The sequence below is a fragment of the Garra rufa genome, chromosome 7 (assembly GCF_049309525.1).
Source record: "Garra rufa chromosome 7, GarRuf1.0, whole genome shotgun sequence".
Lineage (NCBI taxonomy): Eukaryota > Metazoa > Chordata > Actinopteri > Cypriniformes > Cyprinidae > Garra > Garra rufa.
Window position 1 is genome coordinate 34,290,315 of NC_133367.1, and position 18,705 is coordinate 34,309,019.

The 18,705-nt window shown below is 37.5% G+C and overlaps 1 protein-coding gene across 1 annotated transcript; it reads right to left on the reverse strand.

The window, feature by feature from the left end:
* Positions 1-260: 260 nt before the first annotated feature.
* On the reverse strand, positions 261-15,008 carry capn2b (calpain 2, (m/II) large subunit b). Its single transcript, XM_073844928.1, has 21 exons — positions 14,683-15,008; positions 13,912-13,981; positions 10,965-11,083; positions 9,716-9,849; positions 6,675-6,843; positions 6,470-6,553; positions 6,297-6,382; positions 4,874-4,942; positions 4,636-4,796; positions 3,255-3,424; positions 3,140-3,151; positions 2,828-3,039; positions 2,288-2,324; positions 2,126-2,191; positions 1,985-2,042; positions 1,840-1,904; positions 1,660-1,728; positions 1,489-1,567; positions 1,018-1,134; positions 560-618; positions 261-478 (listed from the first exon to the last, which is right to left on the reverse strand). Exons 1-21 carry the CDS (start codon positions 14,917-14,919, stop codon positions 455-457), a joined length of 2,097 nt encoding a protein of 698 aa, XP_073701029.1. The 5' UTR covers positions 14,920-15,008; the 3' UTR covers positions 261-454.
* Positions 15,009-18,705: the final 3,697 nt, after the last annotated feature.

Genomic DNA, 18,705 nt, shown 5'->3' on the forward strand with positions numbered 1-18,705 from the left:
TTTTTTTATTATTATAGTAAGGGCTAAGTTTAGGTTTGGGGTAGGTGTAGACGTTAAAAAAACACAATCTAATAGGTAGAAAAATTAATTTCATTGTTAGTTTCCGGTCATACGTATCCCTTCTAGCCATTTGTCCCGGAAGTGCCGCTTTTATAAATCCAGTCATGTACAAAAAGTACAAACCAGTACAGTTTCAAAAGTGTTTAATAATGTCATTTGGCAAAAAAAAAAAAAAAAAAAAAAAAACACAATAATGCACATAGGCCTACACTTTTTTTATTATACACAGTGGTTAAGATTCCCCTCATTCAAGGATGCTTGCGTTTGTAAACGAAAATAGTGCGGCAATGTCAAATGCAATACAATCATGCAACACTTAAGAAATAAGACTGGTCGAAAGTGCAATAGAAAATACAAAAAATAAAATCAATGGTGTGATCTGGCGATGAGTCGCCTAAATCATAGTGAAGTTCAGCCACTAAAAAACACAAAGTAAAAATGTATTTATTTTCAGAATTCAATGTATTAAAATTGTCAAAAATGTTATTGCATGACAAACCTGCTGAAAGTCCAGCTCAATGAAGCCACTTTGGTGGGGATCCAGCTTTTTGAATACCCCTGAAAATGAGAGGAAGGTTTACTTAACAATGCTCCAGAACTAGTGCCCTCACTCTACACAAGATCAAAAACCAACGAAAACCAGCCTATGCTGGTTGGCTGGTCCTAGCTGGTTTAGACTGGAAGTAGCTGGTTTTAGCTGGTCTCCCAGCCTGGCCAGGCTGGTCAGGCTGGTTTTAGCTGGTGGTTGGTGGCCAAAACCCCTCTAAAACCAGCCTGCTGACCAGCTATGACCCGCTAAAACCAGGCTGGTTGACCAGCTAAAACCAGCCAGCCAACCTAGGCTGGTTTTAGCTGTTTTCTTTTTTTTTTTCAGCAGGGAAACATTATAAACAGCCCTACACAGAATAAGCAGAACTTTTAGCTCATATTTTATAACTAAACACCCAAGGGACTTACGGAACATCATCTCCAGACGCATGAGGCAGGCCACGAAGTTATCAAAGTCAAGAGTCATGTCTGTTTCAGCATAACGTGCTACCAATAGTTGAAATATAGTGTTATTTAGAGTGAAACCTAGAAGAGGAAAGAGAACATAAGCAGTGATTATTAAAATATGCCACCCAAATGGGATTTTCAGTTGTATATCTCAGACAAAAACAATAGAAACCATTTCAGAAATTCTAATGGTGTCCACTAGTAATACCATTACAAACTATTTACAACCATTAAAACCAATACTAAAGGTATTCTGTAGTGTCTTTTAAAACATATTCCATTAGGATTTAGCCACGGCAGCAATAGAAGGTGACCAACTGCCAGTGCAAACCCACAGGGTCCATTACAGTTATCATTAAAACCAATGCAAGTACCATTATAACCATCAAATCCGTTACAAATTTTGTGATAATGCGAGTATCTGAGACTCACCGGCTTCTTTCAGCGCCATGCGCATTTCTGGAGTGCTTATGGTTCCTGAATTATCCATGTCATTCTTCTTGTAAATTCCCTGGGGTTGTTATAAAATTGAGCAACGTGTCAGGACATTTAGAAATCATTTTAAATGCATAATGCGTCAAAGGAATCTGGTGGATCTCTTACAAGGTATCGCTGAATTTTCTTCCACAGGGTTGCGAACTCTCCCAAACCAAGTTTTCCATTCCCACTGTCCTGAGATACAGTCAAGGGAAATTTACAATCCAACAGAACCAAATTCTTGTAATTCCAGGCATCATGTTAACACAAATGACAAAATGTAAACAACTGCAGTTAAAAGGATACATCCATGAGGTTCACCATGATACGACTTGTCTCCAAACTGAAGCCGTCTGTCTTTATGTCAGTTCCTATAAAACAACACATAAAGAAGCTCCTTAGACTCACACATCTCCTTAGATCTTGACGGAAATTAAAGGATAAAACTTACGTTTTGCAATGATTTTGTTTAAGATAGTGGTGAGCTCTGTGGCTGAGATTTCCATGTCCTACAGACAGAAGTAATGCATCATTTGCTGTGCTTTTCAAAAAAATATAAATGTTTACTGCATAACAAGAGATCTCCACTCACAGCTCCAGCGAGTTTTGTGAACATGCCTCTGAACCCAGAATCGACTTCAGCGTCTGAGACAGTCTCCTGAAAACAAGAGGAAGTAGAAATGTTAAAGAAGTGTTCTGTGTTCAATAAGATCGTTTGGCAATATGTTGACTTTTAAGAGTTTGGGTTGCTTACATCAGGTAATTCGGCATCCACAGGGTCATCACATGGTCTAGGAACAAACATAAGATTGTCTAATCAAATCCAGAACCAAGTATTCAAAATAAAATCTTATTGGCATATGTGACCCTGGGCCACCAAACCAGTCTTAAGTAGCATGGGTATATTTGTAGCAATAGTCAAAGAGACATTGTATCAAAATTATCAATTTATCTTAGTTATTAAGTTCCATGCAGATATTTCGTAAATTTCCTACCATAAATACATCAAAATGTAATTTTTGTTTAGTAATATGTACTGCTAAGAACTTAATTTGGACAACTTTAAAGGCGATTTCCTCAATATAAAAATTTCCTGCACCCTCAGATTCCAGATTTTCTCAACCTTGACCAAATATTGTCCTATCCTAACAAACCATACATCAATGGAAATCTTTTTTATTCAGCTTTTAGATCATTTATAAATCTCAATTTCAAAAAACTGAACCTTAAGACTGGTTTTTGTGGTCCAGGGTCACATATAGTAGAGAAACCTCACACAGGTGAGATACGTTACAGTGTTTCGGTCTGTTTTTCAGAAAAGACACGCAGACAAAAGTCTCCGTCCTTATTGGGTTCGAAGGTGGACGGCACGACGAGGTACTCTCCTGGGGGCAGCTTGAAGCGTGTGCAGACCTCCCTCAGGTTAACGAAAGTCTCAGAGCGAGCTTTCTGCGCATGCGTCAGGAAGAAGTTCTTATCGAGGTGCACGTCGCGCTGACCGTGAAACTGATGGAGACAATGGCCAATCAGTGAGCCAGAAATGCTGTGATCAACGATATGATTGGTAAAGAGAAATGCCTGCCCCTCTTTGTAGTGAAACTCTTACCTGTGAAGGTAACTGTGGAAGCAAACAAAAAGAAATCTTAATGTTATAATCTAAAAGTTCTACTGAAGTAATTATGTTCAAAAATGTTTAGTTGGCTCCTTATGTCTCCACCCACCTCATAAATGGCAAAGCCAATAGTGTGCATGTCCTCTCCTGATTTCCTCAGCCGGCGCCGGTTCTTCTGGATCAAACCCACCACGAAACTGCAGCCCACCTCATTATCATCTGGATTGTCATCTTCTTCATTCAGTTTAATCACATACTGGGGATTCATCCAGAATGTGTCTGAGGAGCAATGAATGGATGCCGTTAATAATGGTATTAAACCAGCTAAATCTTCAAGAGATAGTTCACCAAAAAATGAAAATAACCCCATGATTTACTCACCCTCAAGCCATTCTAGGTGTATATGACTTTCTTCTTTTAGGCAAATACAATCGGAGTTATATTAAAAAATGTCCTGGCTCTTCTCAATGGCAGTTGAGATTTTGAAGTCTAAAAAAGTGCATCCATCCATCATAAAAAGTGCTCCACATGGATTAGAGGGGTTAATAAAGGCCTTCTAAAGCAAATCGATACATTTAAGTAAGAAAAATATCCATATTTAAAACTGTATAAACCACAATCTCTAGCTTTTACTAACTGCTGTATAGGCATTCCAGCAGATAGCGTACACTCTTAAAATAAAGGTGCTTCACGATGCCATGGAAGAACCTTTTCTGTCTAAATGGTTCCATAAAGAACCTTTAACATCTGAAGAACCTTTCTGTTTCACAAAAGGTTCTTTGTGGCAAATAAGGTTTTTAGATTATAAAAGGGTAAGCAAGAAATGGTTCTTTAAAGAACCTTTAACTGAATGGTTCTCTTTGGAACCAAAAATGGTTCTTCTATGGCATCGCTGTGAAGAACCTTTTGAAGCACCTTTATTTTTAAGAGTGTAGCGCAAACTCTGGAGAGAAGTGATGAATAAAACACCAGTCACAAATTATTAGGACAAAACAACTACGTCCTACATCATCCGCTGAAATGCCACTCTCTCGTGAACATGCGTACAACAGTTTAGCGTAAGCTAGATATTATGGTTTATAAAGTTTAAAATACGGATATTTTTCTTACACAAATGCATTGATTCAATTTAGCAGGCCTTTATCAACCCTCTGGAGCCGTGCGGAGTACTTTTAATGATGGATGGATGCACTTTATTGGGCTTAAAAATCTCGGCGCCCATTCACTGCCATTATAAAGCTTGGAAGAGCCAGGACATTTTTTATTATAACTCCGATTGTATTCGTCTGAAAGAAGAAAGTCATATACACCTAGGACAGCCTGGTGGAAACACTTCAACCAAATACATTTTCTGATGCACAACAATAAACTGCGCCAGCAATATTATTAAACAAACCAAACCAACCAAACTTTATCCATGTGAATCAATGTTTCTACTGAAAGAAGTGATTCATAAGAATGAATGTGATTCCTTATGACTGGTGACTCACAAGCGTTGTTTCTGCATCCCCCAGCAGTGGAGCCTCTCCTCCACGTGCCGTCGTGGTTGGTGACGGCCCAGTGTTTATACGAATCGCTGGTGATGGCGTCCGGAGTCAGAGTGCAGATCTCTATACGAGAGTAATGGCTTAAGAATTCTGAGAATGACATCCTGAACAGACAGAGAAAACATAGAATTTAAAATCCAACTGTCTAGATTACAGTAAATAAGTAAGTCTGTAAACGCACCAGAATTCTCCATCCTCAGCGCTTGCGTTGGGCCGCTCTGAAGCGGGAATACTGTTCCATTCGGATGAACTAAAGAAAAGAAAAAATAAACAATTTAGATAACCATCAGCAGTTCAGTGAAACTATCGTTTCCAAATTAGTTCTTTAAAGGAGTCACAAACTGAGAAATCAAAATCCCCTTGAGGTCATTGTACTATGAAAACTTCCTGTACGTTTCAGAACTGTCTAAAAATCTGCCAGAACGTTGTGGAATTTTTTGATGTGGAACTTTCTACACACCGCCTAAACACCGCCTCCGCAGAAGAAGATCAACATCTGCTTCTACCCTCTTAAAAATAAAGGTGCTTTAAAAGGTTCTTCACAGCCATAGAAGAACCATTTTTGCTTCCACAAAGAACCATTCAGGCAAAGGTTCTTTAAAGAACCATCTCTTTCTTACCTTTTTATAATCTGAAGAAGCTTCTTTTTCCAAAAAGAACCTTTTGTGAAACAGAAAGGTTCTTCAGATGTTAAAGGTTCTTTATGGAACCATTTAGACAATAAGGTTCTTCTATGGCATCGTGAAGCACCTTTATTTTTAAGAGTGTACATTACGTTTGTTTAGCCCTATCCACCAATTTGCACATGTATTGTAAATAACAAGAGGCGAACACAGGTCTACGCAGAAACTAAATTATAAAAATGGCTCAGAATACAACAAGACACTGTAAAAAACAGTCTTTGCATTGCCTTCTTTTTGATCCCAACATTAGAAAAGGGTGGATGAAGTTCCAGACTGCATCAGTAAGAACTTGGTCCTTTGTTCAATTCATCTTACCCCGGATTCGTTTACAAACAAGGCACAACACAGGATTTTCAGAAAGATTGAAACTAAGACAATGCTGTGTTCAATATTGAATCCGACAGTAATGTCGCACCACACAAGTGTGAGCAACTGTTTTTTACATTACGTGGTCACTAATGCTTTGTCTGTTATTACAGATAGTTTGATATGCACTGAGTATTTATGCGTTTTTGACCTAAATCACAGCAGTGTCCATCTGTGAAGGATGTAGGCTGTCAAACATAGGCAAACATAGCGGTGGGCATTTACTTCTGAATCTACAATCAGCCACACCTATTCAAACAGAGTGTTCCAGTCAAAACAGGACATGAAATTGCCTATTACTTCTAATTCATGAAGTTTTTTGATGGAAATTTTTTAATAACATTTAAGTAGACCTCAGAGAACAGTACCAAATTTAAAACTATGAATTGAACTGAATACATAAAGACCATATTGTATACTTTTGTCTTTTATTTGTTTACTTTCATTTGTACTGTACCTTAAAGACTAGTATATGCAAATGACCTCTGTTACTAATGACTCGTTTCCAAATTCAACAATTTATTTATTGATTTTAATATGTATCAATATGCGTACCTATCGCTCCAGGCTCCTGTCCACTCCACCTGCCCCCATGGGTTGCGCATACGAACCAACTTCTCCTTACGGCCACGATAGTTCACCTGAGACAAAATAGCATGTTCTCTAATGAAAAAATGCATTATATGCATTATATGCAAAAAGAGGCTTGCCAATAACTCTATTCATACCTCGGTCGCCCCTGTGAGCGAATAAGCGTGGCCTTTCACAAGCTTCTGACGGGTGACGGCTTCTGAATCAGAGGCACTAGTGATCTACATTACACAATTAGAAATAAACAGACATGTCTGAATGTGGGCGGGGCTTATGACCCAAAAGTCAAAAAATTATAATCCTGTTCCAACTTCAATTCAAATACAAGTAGAAGAATCTCACGTCGATGGAGCAGCCCAGCAAAGCTCCAGCCTCCAGGGCTTTCTGGATGATCTGAAACATGTTGGATGGAGCTTTCTGCAGCTCGTAGTTTTCAGCGATTCCTCCGGTGAAATCCTCAAAACCCTCACTGGTTGATCCTCCAGATAGAGCTTCATAACAGCCGTTTACCCTGTCAGAGGCAATAAAACACAGAGTTAGGGTTAATAAATTACATGTGCGCACATGTCTTTGAGCTCAATTTGAGAAACTATTTAAGACCTATTGTTAAACAGTTTCATTTACAGAAACTACTGTAAATCCTATTTAACAACATTTTTGATTTCATACAAAGATTGAAATGGACTTAATAGTTGTTTCAGACACCTGAATGTCTAAGAAACGATCGATCCATTTAGGAATCACTGAATAACTTCCTTCTCTTTTATGTGATGGTCAAATATTTACTGAGTGGTTAAAATTTGAATCTCTATAAAAAAACTAGCTGCAAATATGCTGTAGATTTAAACCTATTAAATAACTGAAAATGTTTAAGCACAGAAGAAGAAGAATTGAAGAGAAAACTATAATACTGGCCACATTTCGCAAAACAATCCACAGTGCAAGAGTGCTGCAGAGATTACATAATTTTATAGACCAAACCCTGGTGAAAAAAAACAGCATATGCTGGTTAGGTATGTTTTGATGCTGGTTTAAGCTGGTCCTTTGCTGGTTTATGCTGGTCCTTAGCTGGTCATGTGATGGTCAAGGACCAGCATAAACCAGCAAAGGATCAGCACAAACCAACAAAAGGACCAGCATAAACCAGCAAAGAGCCTGCATAAACCAGCAAAGGACCAGCTTAAACCAGCATCAAAACCTACCAAACCAGCATCCCAGCATCAAAACTCACCCAACCAGCATATCCCTGCTGATAAAACCAGCATATGCTGGTTAGGTATGTTTTGGTGCTGGGATGCTGGTTTTAGCTGGTTTATGCTGGTCCTTTGCTGGTTTATGATGGTTTTAGCTGGTTTATGCTGGTCCTTAGCTGGTTAATCCTGGTCCTTTGCTGGTCTATGCTGGTTATGTTGCTGGTCAAGAACCAGCATAAACCAGCAAAGGACCAGCTTAAACCAGCATCAAAACCTACCTAACCAGCATCCCAGCACCAAAACATACCTAACCAGCATATGCTGTTTTTTTCAGCAGGGATGCTGTTTTTTTCAACAGGGAAACCCAGAAACCCAGAAACAAGTTAGTTTTATTCTGCAATATAAAATACACCAATAATACTGTCTTGCAACTTATTCAAAGCTTATACCTGAAGTCTTTAAAAATGTGTTTGTTAACAAGTGGCTAAATGGAACTACAAAGGCTATCAAGGACTAGGGCTGCAACGATAAAACGATGCATTGCGATTCGTGGATCGATTCTGAGACTTTCCCAATGCATCGCGATTCTCTCTGGAATCGATTCTAAGCTTAGTTTTAAACAGCAGATGGCAGTCTAATCTAGTTTTTAAAAGCACACTCAAAATGCTCAAGAAGAAGAGTGCTGAGTAAGTTTGGTTGAGTAAGTCATGCTTTTATGATGCTTGATTAATGTAAACACAGCATAATGTGAACAATTAGTTTCGAATTTTATCATATTTGAGATTCAAGTATGTGTAAGGCTCAAGCAGAGAATGGCTATTTCTAAAGCGTGCCATCTGCTGTTAAAAACTGCCTAATGGAGGATTTGCACTTACGTCGCGATTTGGCTAGTTACCCGGATGCGCTGGCATATTTGAGACTCTTGGACTTAACAGCATGGATTGTACGGTTAATGTTATTGTTCTGCTAATTTATGCTGTCTAAATCATTGAAAAAAAAACTTCTTGAAGCTGCTAAATTATATAGAGAAGGACTTGGTAAGAAAGTAAGAAAGGGTTCAATATTTTGACAAACTAAATTTAGTAGGCGGTAAAGATATGTATAAGCAGTATTAATGAAGATATTAGCCTAATATTTCAACTTTCCTGACTGGAAATGCTAAGAATAAACACGAATGTTGGTCCTGGTTTAGCTTTGTTTGTCAGGTTTTTGCACTCTTCTTGATTTGTTATGTCTTTTTGTAGTCTATAATACAAATGTTTTTCCCAGTCCGACCGATTAGTACAGCCCAAAACATGACTATAATTGACCATTGTCAGCAGCAGTAATCAGCAAAATTTGCATGTTTCTTTCAGTTCAGTGTTTACGTTCAGTGCCGCCAATATGGCCGACTGTCTAAATACTCTATTTAGGGTTCAAAATGTATCATTAATATCAATATTTAAAGATCATCATGATAAGCAAAACATATAAGAGTCATAGAGCTTATTTTCAGCAAAAATCCAAAAGCCTATGGAAAAATCAGAGTGGGTTTTGGACAAAAGAACCAGGCCGGCCTACAAAAACACTTCATCACTGTAGCACTGCATTTTACCCCTATTATTAGAAATGCTCATGATGACTTCACCGCTTGTAGGCAGGGCCATTCCCATAGTTTACATAAAGTTTCCAAAATTAGTAGGCCATTGGCTCTCAATGCATTCTTACACACAACAAATGCAACAAACACGTGGCTGACAAAATGTTTTTGGATTGCAGTGATAAACACCAGAAAATGAGAACAAGAGAGGAATATATAGCAAGGGAGTGAAAAGCTACTAGCAAGACGGAGAACACTATGTTAAATACATACTACACAAAACGACACACCCTTATTTCAAGAAAGCACCTGCTGTGGGTAAAACCTGCGGTGCTTGTATGCAAAATTTACTAATAACCACATCCAGACAAAACGTGTGGACACTTTCCGCACTAGTCTTTTAAGTAGAATTGTCAAAGTAGCAAATATACAAATAAGTAAGTGAGTAATAATTAAAAATCACGTGACAGCCCTAACGAGAACAAAGATTTATCATGTTATGTTTATTCTTAGAAAGGATAAGTTCCACGGATAAGCTGACTTTCTGGTTGAGGCGGTTCTGACACAACTGCTGTGAGTACACAAAAGCACAAGAAACAACAGACACTAACTTAGCATAGGCCTTCTCCAGCAGGGCGCTCCAGAACTCGTTTCCCTCGGCGGAGTGAACAAAAACCAGCTCACCATCTTTTACCGGCAGCCGATCGTCAATGACAACATCCACCCACTCACCAAACTGCCAGAACTAAAGGATAAAGGAACAGGGTACAGACTCACATTATCTGTTCAATCTATCTGTTCAGGATTCTATGATGAATACATAGTTCAAAAGAACAGCATTTATTTAAAATAGAAAGATAGACCTAGAAAGATCTACTGTCATTTTTGATCAATTTAAAGGGATAGTTCACCCAAAAATCAAAATTACCCCATGATTTACTCTCCCTCAAGCCATCCAAGATGTTCATGACTTTCTTCTTTCCGGCGAATACAATCAGAGTTATATTAAAATATGTCCTGGCTTCTCCAAGCTTTATAATGGCAGTGAATGGGTGTTGAGATTTTAAAGCCCAATAAAGTGCATCCATCCATCATAAAAAAGTACTCCACACAGCTCTGAAGGGTTAATAAAGGCCTTCTGAAGTGAATCAATGCGTTTGTGTAAGAAAAATATCCATATTTAAAACTTTATAAACCGTAATCTTTAGCTTGGCTAACTGTCGTACACATGTTCACAAGAGAGTGGCGTTCGAGCGAATGACGTCAGACGGAGGCGTAGCGTAAGCTACGGTGAGACTATGCTAGTCTCGTGAGAACCAAGTTTTGTTTACAGCAAAGGAAAACCAGTCTCCTCTTGGTTTTAATTGAAATCCTCGTTTTGTACTTCTAATTTGAGACTTGGGCGTGTGTGACAGTTAGTGGAAGCTAGAGATTATAAAGTTTTAAAAATGAATATTTTTCTTACACAGACGCATCTATTCAATTCAGAAGGCCTTTATTAACCCCCCAGAGCCGTGTGGAAAACTTTTTATGATGGATGGATGCACTTTATTGGACTTAAAAATCTCAACACCCATTCACTGCCATTATAAAACTTGGAAGAGCCCGAACATTTTTTTATATAACTCCGATTGTATTCGTCTGAAAGAAGAAAGTCATATACACCTAGGATGGCTTAGGGGTGAGTAAATCATGGGGTAATTTTCATTTTTGGGTGAACTGTCCCTTTAAATTAATCGAAAGTGACAGTAAAGACATTTACAATGTTCGTTTGCAACAAACTCCAAATAAATATGTCCATTTTGTTCTTTAACATGTTAACACTATTGACAATTATTGTAACAGTGTAACTTCAGATACCTGAAAATGGAAGATTCCAGCATAATTGTCACCAAAGCCCTGTCCAGCAGGCACCACTCGAGCCAGAACGTCTTCATTCAGAGTCAGAGAAGCAATAGCTGCTAGCAACCAGCAGTCACCTGAGAGACGGCGAGACAGGAAGTGAAATTGATTGCATCTACCACCTCTCTGTGGTTTGCTAAAACAGCCACAAACAGCTATACATTCTCTAAAATCTTATAGATATGCAAATGAAATGACATTTACTTGAATTTGGAATGCAAAATTAAACATTGACAACCGTTTTTACAGTTTGCCATTCAAAACGCCTGGAGACAAACAAGAACAGGCACATTCTGAGGGACACAAACGAAACTCATGATCGAACCAGGCAGCCTATGAGCGCCATTGTGGTTTTCGTGTCACGCCAAGTGGTGAGCTGCAAAACCGAGACAGCAGACGCATGTTGAAAATGCAGAGAGTTTGATTCTGCCCTTCTTCAAAAGACTCTTTCCTGCAGTCTGCCACATGTATCGCATTAAGTGTGTGTGTATGGTTCTAATGCAAGAGTTTATGAGAGAAATGCAGCCAAGTTCTTCTCTCTTTAACTGCAGCTTTTAATAACAAAAGCAGTTGTGTGCAAAAACCCTCTGGCTAGTTTTTAGGTTTGGATGGTTCGTGTTATGTGTTTGGCAAAGCCTTTCAGTCAGCGGTAAACACAACAGGAAAGACTGAGGCAAAAGAAAGTGAGGTTATGTATAGAAGGGAAGTGTAAGTTACTAGTGTAAAGCTAATAGAAAGATGCAGATGTACATTTTTAAAGTTGGGTGCTTAAAGTCCACCAAACTGTTTGGGGTTCTTTTTATTTCATTTAATTTATAAATTTTTTTTTAGTATAATAGTATATTATACTATTTGTTTCAAGTACTATTTATATTTAATATAGTATTTATTGATATTTTAATCAGCTTTTATATTTAGATTTTCAGTTATTTTCATTTTAGTTTAGTTTTTCAATTTGGTTTTTGTTGTGTTATTTTTAATTATTAACTTTTTTGGTGCTGGGCAACCATTAATCACGATTAATCGCATTATTGTTTATTAAAAATTTGTTTATTTAATATATGTGTGTGTACTGTGTATATTTAGTATGTATAGTTAAAGACACAAACATACAGTATATATTTTGAAAATATTTACATGTATATATTTATATTCGTATAATTTGTATTTAGTGCTAAGCAATGATTAATCACGATTAATCGCATCCAAAATAAAAGTTTTTGTTTATATATGTGTGTGTATTGTGTATATTTAGTATGTATAGATAAAGACACACACATACAGTATATATTTTGAAAATATTTACATATATTTATATTTGTATAAATTTGTATTTAGTGCTGAGCAATGGATAATCGCGATTAATCGCATCCAAAATAAAAGTTTGTTTATATATGTTTGTGTACTGTGCATAAAGACACAAACATACAGCATATATTTTGAAAATATTTACATGTATATATTTATTCATATAATTTGTATTTAGTGCTGAGCAATGAATAATCACGATTAATCGCATCCAAAATAAAAGTTTTCATTTATATAATATATGTGTGTCTGTGTATATTTATTATGTGTATATATTTAGAAAATATTTACGTGTATATATTTATATTCATGTAATTTATATATATATATATATATATATATATATATATATACATACACACACAACATCTTTTTCTTAAATATATACATACATGTGTGTGTATTTATATATACATAATAAATACACACAGATTTATTATGTACACAAAAAAAAAACTTTTAGTTTGGATGTGATTAATCGCTATTAATCAGTGTTTAGCACTATTTATAGTATATATTAATAGATTTAATATATAAACAACATATTATTCTTAAATATATACATGCATGTCTGTGTATTTATACATACATAATAAACATATACATAATAAATGTACACAGTATACACACATATTATGTACACAAAAAAAAAAAAAATTTGGATGCGATTAATCGTTGCCCAGCACTATTTATATTTAGCATTAATTTAATTTTAGTATTTTAACTTGAACTTTTTTATTTCAGTTAGTTGGACACATTTTTGTGATTTTTAATGCCTTTGTTTTCTCACGTTTTTCATCTAGTATTTCTATTTTATTCCTGCTTATTTTAGTTTGAGAAAACACTTTTTAAATAGTTTATATTTAGTTAACAATAACCACGCTTGAATGAGCACTAGGTTAAAAGCATCTTTCAAATACCGACCCACCCTTTTTCTAGGAATAACATTGTGTGCAAATGTTTGCTTGTCAACTTCACAATGAACATAATTCATAATTAAAGCTTCCTAGAGTTAATAATGGGCTTCACCAGAGCTCTTGTATATATAGGCCCAATATACAAGCAAATATGTTTCTCGAACGGGAGTAAAGTAACATTAGTTACAGCCTACATCCAAGAAACAAATCACTTGAGTAAAATACAGTTTTACTCATTTTTGTTTTAGTCAGTTCATGGCAAAAATCTAACATTCAGATTGACATTTTTGTAGTTCCAGCCTATTTGTTGTTGCTTACAAACTATATCACTGGCTTAAATACAGGTTTGGAGTCCAAAACAGCAATGCTAAAGTAAACATGTTTTTAAGATAAGGAATTATTTACACTTTCCATTCAAAGTAATGGTTTAAACTAGTTTTTGCCTTTTAGAACGTAACAAAGGTTGCCTGACAGAACATTTTTCACAGTGTCGATTTTGCCAGTATCAGCTAATTTTCTGGTTTTAAAGAATAAGATGAGGAATTAAGAGCGAGAAGAGAGCTGTGACTCAGTTTGGTGACTCAGTGTGTTATACAGCTGACTTGAAGACAGGGTTTTTCACATTTAGACAATGTTTTAATTCGTTTCTTTCAGGTAGATGGATGTTTTTAATCTTTTACCGAGAGCTCCTTGACAGATATCCGTCCGTGTAGCTCCACCGACGATGAATTGTGGGTTTGAGCACAGCTCCTGCAGAAGACACCAACAAAAAACCGTTTGAAATGCAGAATCGGGCTAATAATATAATAAGATCATGAAAAGGTAAGCATATGGACACAAAGCACTGAGATTACATTCCAATGCGGGTCCACATACCAGTAATCATAAAATATATTTACTTATTAAAATTACACCATGCATGTGAAACTGAGTAAACAGAATGAACAGAAATCGGCTGCGAACAGAAATCGAGTAGCCATAGCAACAGTACGCCTTTATTATTATCGGATGGAACTTTGACAGAACACCATTTAGGCTAGTATGTACAAAATACATATACTATCAGAAAAAAAATAGCACTTAGCCTTAAAAAGTCTTTCAGACGTTGGCTTTAAATAAGCATTTGGACCACACAAGCTGAACACTATAATTTCCACACTGCTCTGCAGAAGAGTTTTAAAGTTTGTTCTGCTACGCCGTTAAAACGCAACGCTCGAGACGCGACCATAAAAACGAGACGCAACAGCCAAGACGTCAGTCTGACGCATATGTAGCCATACAGAACTAATTAAAACAGCAAAAAGAACGCAACTAATGCAAAGTACGAGAACTTGTTCGTAACGGTCCAAAACGCATCTTCAATAAGAAATAGAAAGTGCATGATTTCGCTTTTAATTTGTAACGAGCAAATGTTACACTTAATACGAAAACGTATGATACTGAAACCATACCCCAGGTCTTTTCCATACTATTCCTCTGGTTTTGTACGAGCTGGGTCCGAGTTCTTTAAAGCCCAGGGATTCGGGTGCGGCTGCGAAACTCGGGTCTGAGAACAGGGACCCTCTGCTGAGACACTGGCTCCTGAGCGCCTCAAAGTCCTGGTTGAGGTATTTGGTGGCTTTGGCGTTAGTTCCAAACCCTGCAGCCTGCGCTCTCTTCTTGGCCAGGGTAGAGGCGATTCCCGACATTTTCCACTTCTTAAGAGCCCAAGAAATCTGAGAAATGTAAAAATGTCTTGCTCCTTCAACTTAGTTCACTGTGACTCTCCGCCTCAAACTTTTCAGGCGTGGTTAGGCTGTCATAAGCGCGTTATTGCGCGTTTTTACGCACACAGTAGGCTAAAGAACAGGAAGACGTGCGCTAACATATACACTAACAGCAGTGTCGCTGCGAAAACATTAACATAACTTGGCTATCTGACCGATCGAGTCATTGTTGCTGCATTTAGTATTATACTAGCCTACAATATATATATTAACAACTATATGTGTTTAAAATAAAGTTATTTAACCTATTGTTTATATAAAATAAAATTTTATCACACGGAACTTGGCATATGGAGAAACAGCGATGTGAATTTCATTTTAAATTAACAATGGATTTTGGATTATAAATAAGCTAATTTTGTTCACAGAACTTATCTTTTAGACAGGTTTGTTCATTATGACATTTTCTTCCTAACGGTAGAGGTGAAGCTAAATACTCGATTAGATGCACAACAGCGCTATCTGCCGGATATATAAAGTCGGTTCAGCCAGAGCATGCATCTATAATCGGTTGGACGTAGCCCGCTTATATATTTTGATTGATTTTAATTAAAACTATATGTAATTTAAACATTTGTTTCCTTATTTGAGCACCGAATTATATTTATTTTTAAATTAAAAAATGTGAAAAAGGTGAATTTATCATTTACAAACCAAAGTGTGTATAATATTTTATATAAATTCAGATATACACCGCATAAAAAAAAAAATTATGATTTCATTTTTTTCCAATACATATCAGAGAACGATATGGACCCACATTTCAAAGACCTTTTTTTAATAAAAAGAAATAGCAAAAAAAAAAAATAATGAAAAATAGCAAAGACAGTTCGAAACAGGCTTCTATTGGGTAGGGCAAGCTAGAAAAAAGCCCTTAATTAATGAGAAGCAAATAAGAGCGTATTGGGGTTTGCAAAAAGATTGGAGGAGAGGACTAGCGCCTACTGTGAAATTTGGTGGAAAATCAGTAATGATCGGGGGTGCTTCATCAAAGCTGGAATTAAGCACATTGTTATGGCCAGCCTATCTGCCAGACCTGAACCCAATTGAAGAACTCTGGAATGTGACCAAGAGGTAGAGGGATGGTCACAAGCAATCAAACAAAGCTGAGCTGCTTGAATTAAAACGAAGGAACTAATTAATACAATTTCGCCACAGTTTATCAAACAAATAGTTGTGGGAAGCAATTCTTAATTCCTTACCACAATCTTGTATAAAGTATGTCGATAGTGTTCTACATTTTTTTGATCAGTCTTTACAGATGGCTAAATTATGCAGTCTAGTCCATTTAACAAGTATAGCCTAAACGGATATATTAAAAGCGAGATCCTATGTGGAAGAAAAATTAATTTTACTTATCATATATGCTTATGAAACATTGTGTAAGTTTCTGCTTTATCTAAACCTGCCCTGAGGATGACATGAGGTAAAGGTATCAGGGCCCCAAAACATAAAGGTTTGAGTCTTGGGAGTATGATATAGTATGATATATGTGTGGAAAATTACAGGCTGTTAGGAGATGTAACCTTGAAGACTAGGGAAGAGATATAAAAGTGGAGAAAACCTCCCTTCTTTGTCACACTCTGCAGCAACTTGTGTTTCTGTATGACTGTCTGACATTTCTTGCAAGAAATAAACCTTTAAAAAGACCCTAAGAGTGAATTTGTCTCTTATGCGATGAGAGTCGTTTGATTTTTGCCACAACAATTTGGTGTCAGAAGTTGGGATTCCTTGGATGTGCCTTTTGGACCCAAGAGCGGACGGTGATTGATCATCCTGGACTTAGAAGTCACAGCCCTACCCAATTAGATTGAGGGATCGACCGTCGGGGCCCAGAGGGGACACCACTGGAGTCAGTAAACGAACCCGAGTGGCATCGGAACTTTCCGGTAAGAGACAAATCAAAATATTCTAAAGTGTTTTGGTTTTAAATTAGAATTGGGCTTAACAAAAGAGAGACAAACCATAGTGACTGGTCTAACCCGGTGGATAGTGTGATTTCGGTAAATCACAGAACGGCAGCACAGATAATACAACCAATTGAAAGGAAAATTGTGTGGGGAAAGCAAACGTGATTAAGATCTCAAAAAGAAATTGAAATCAGCAGATTGGGATATTTCAGAGATTGAGATCACGGGAGCAAGTACGATACAAGAAGTAAGTTTCAAGGGGGAATAAAACTATGTGGGTCAGTATTAATCGGAGCACGGAGCGCTTCGCCCTTCCAGCTTGGGGTTAGGAAATCTCAGAGTAAATTTACTAAATATGATACACCAGTATTTGATCAAATGAGAAAATTGTATGGTCAAAAATGCATTGAAGACATAGGAAAGTTGGTTAAATATCATGATTTCCCAGAGGAGGGAACAATGAGTGTTACGAGATTAGAAGTGAAGTAGAGTCGATTGAAAAGGGTAACAAGACACAGAAAGGATGTTGTGTGAAACATGTGTGAGAAGTGTGAACGCACAGTGGATTGTTGGATAAGAGAGGCAGATAGGAGAGAAAGGAAGGCGATACAGAAAGGACTGGCACATAGGAATGTAAAGGAAAGGGAAAATTATGAATATGAAGAAAAAGTAATCGCATCACATAGACATACTAACCCCTATGATGTATTTGTCTCCCCACATGTACCACCGTCGTATCATCACTATCCCGTGGTTGAGCTGCAAGCCCTGAAAGTGGACCCCGATCTCGACTGCTCTCCACCGAAAAGACCAACAGCACTGCCAGCGAGACCACTGAACAGCACCGCAACAACAGGTGATAGCCGCAGGGGGCCAAAAAGAGGAAGAAGAAGACCCTGAAATGATTCCTGAGACCCCCCATGATGCGATGGAAGAGGAAAGGGCACGCAGACTCACCCCACCAAAGAAAAGAAAGACAAGAACTGCCGTAGGAGAAGAAAAGGTGAGCAAAACAGCCCCGATGATTGAAGTTTCGGAACCTGATGGGGCAATGATGGTTTTTAGACCATGGACTGTGAATAACATCAAGGAAGCGATTGTCCATTTACCAAACCCTGATGAAGCAGGTGATAAATTGAACTGAACTGATCACATTCTGCAAAGAGTTCAGCCCCACTGTGCATGAACTGAGAAAGCCACGGGCCGTAAAGCTGGGGGCTTTAAGGTGAGCAGCAATCATGCTAAAGGACAACAGCAGAAGAGCACACAATGAATGGCGGAAAGCAGTTAATGTAACATACCGCACAGCTGTCACAGAGCTGGCTGGAGCTATAAAAACAGTATTTCCAGCACGTGTGGACACGGCAATGAGTGGCAACTGTTGCCAGAGCAGAGAAGAATCTGTTCAATCAACCTGACACTTGGGAGTGTCACCTGCGAAGCTGGGTTGTGAGTGGACTGAGACCTGAAATTGCACAAGAAGTGAAATCCAGCTACATCGAGTGGAAGAATGGGCGGCTGTCTGCTATTTTAGCGCACGCTCTGCACGCCGAAGAACAACAAACGGCGAAGAAGAAAAGGGTTAAAGCAAAGACTGATAAAGAACTACAGCTGGCCATAATGCAGACTGTTAATAATTAATAATCACAACAGTAACATTTATAAAATGAACAATTAGGTTCTTTGTGCAAACTAATTTATGAAAACCACCACCATCACATGTTGAAGTACTGGTTGAAATTGTGACTCTTACCAAAATATGAATGGATGTGTTCTCTGTTCATTTCAAACAAACATA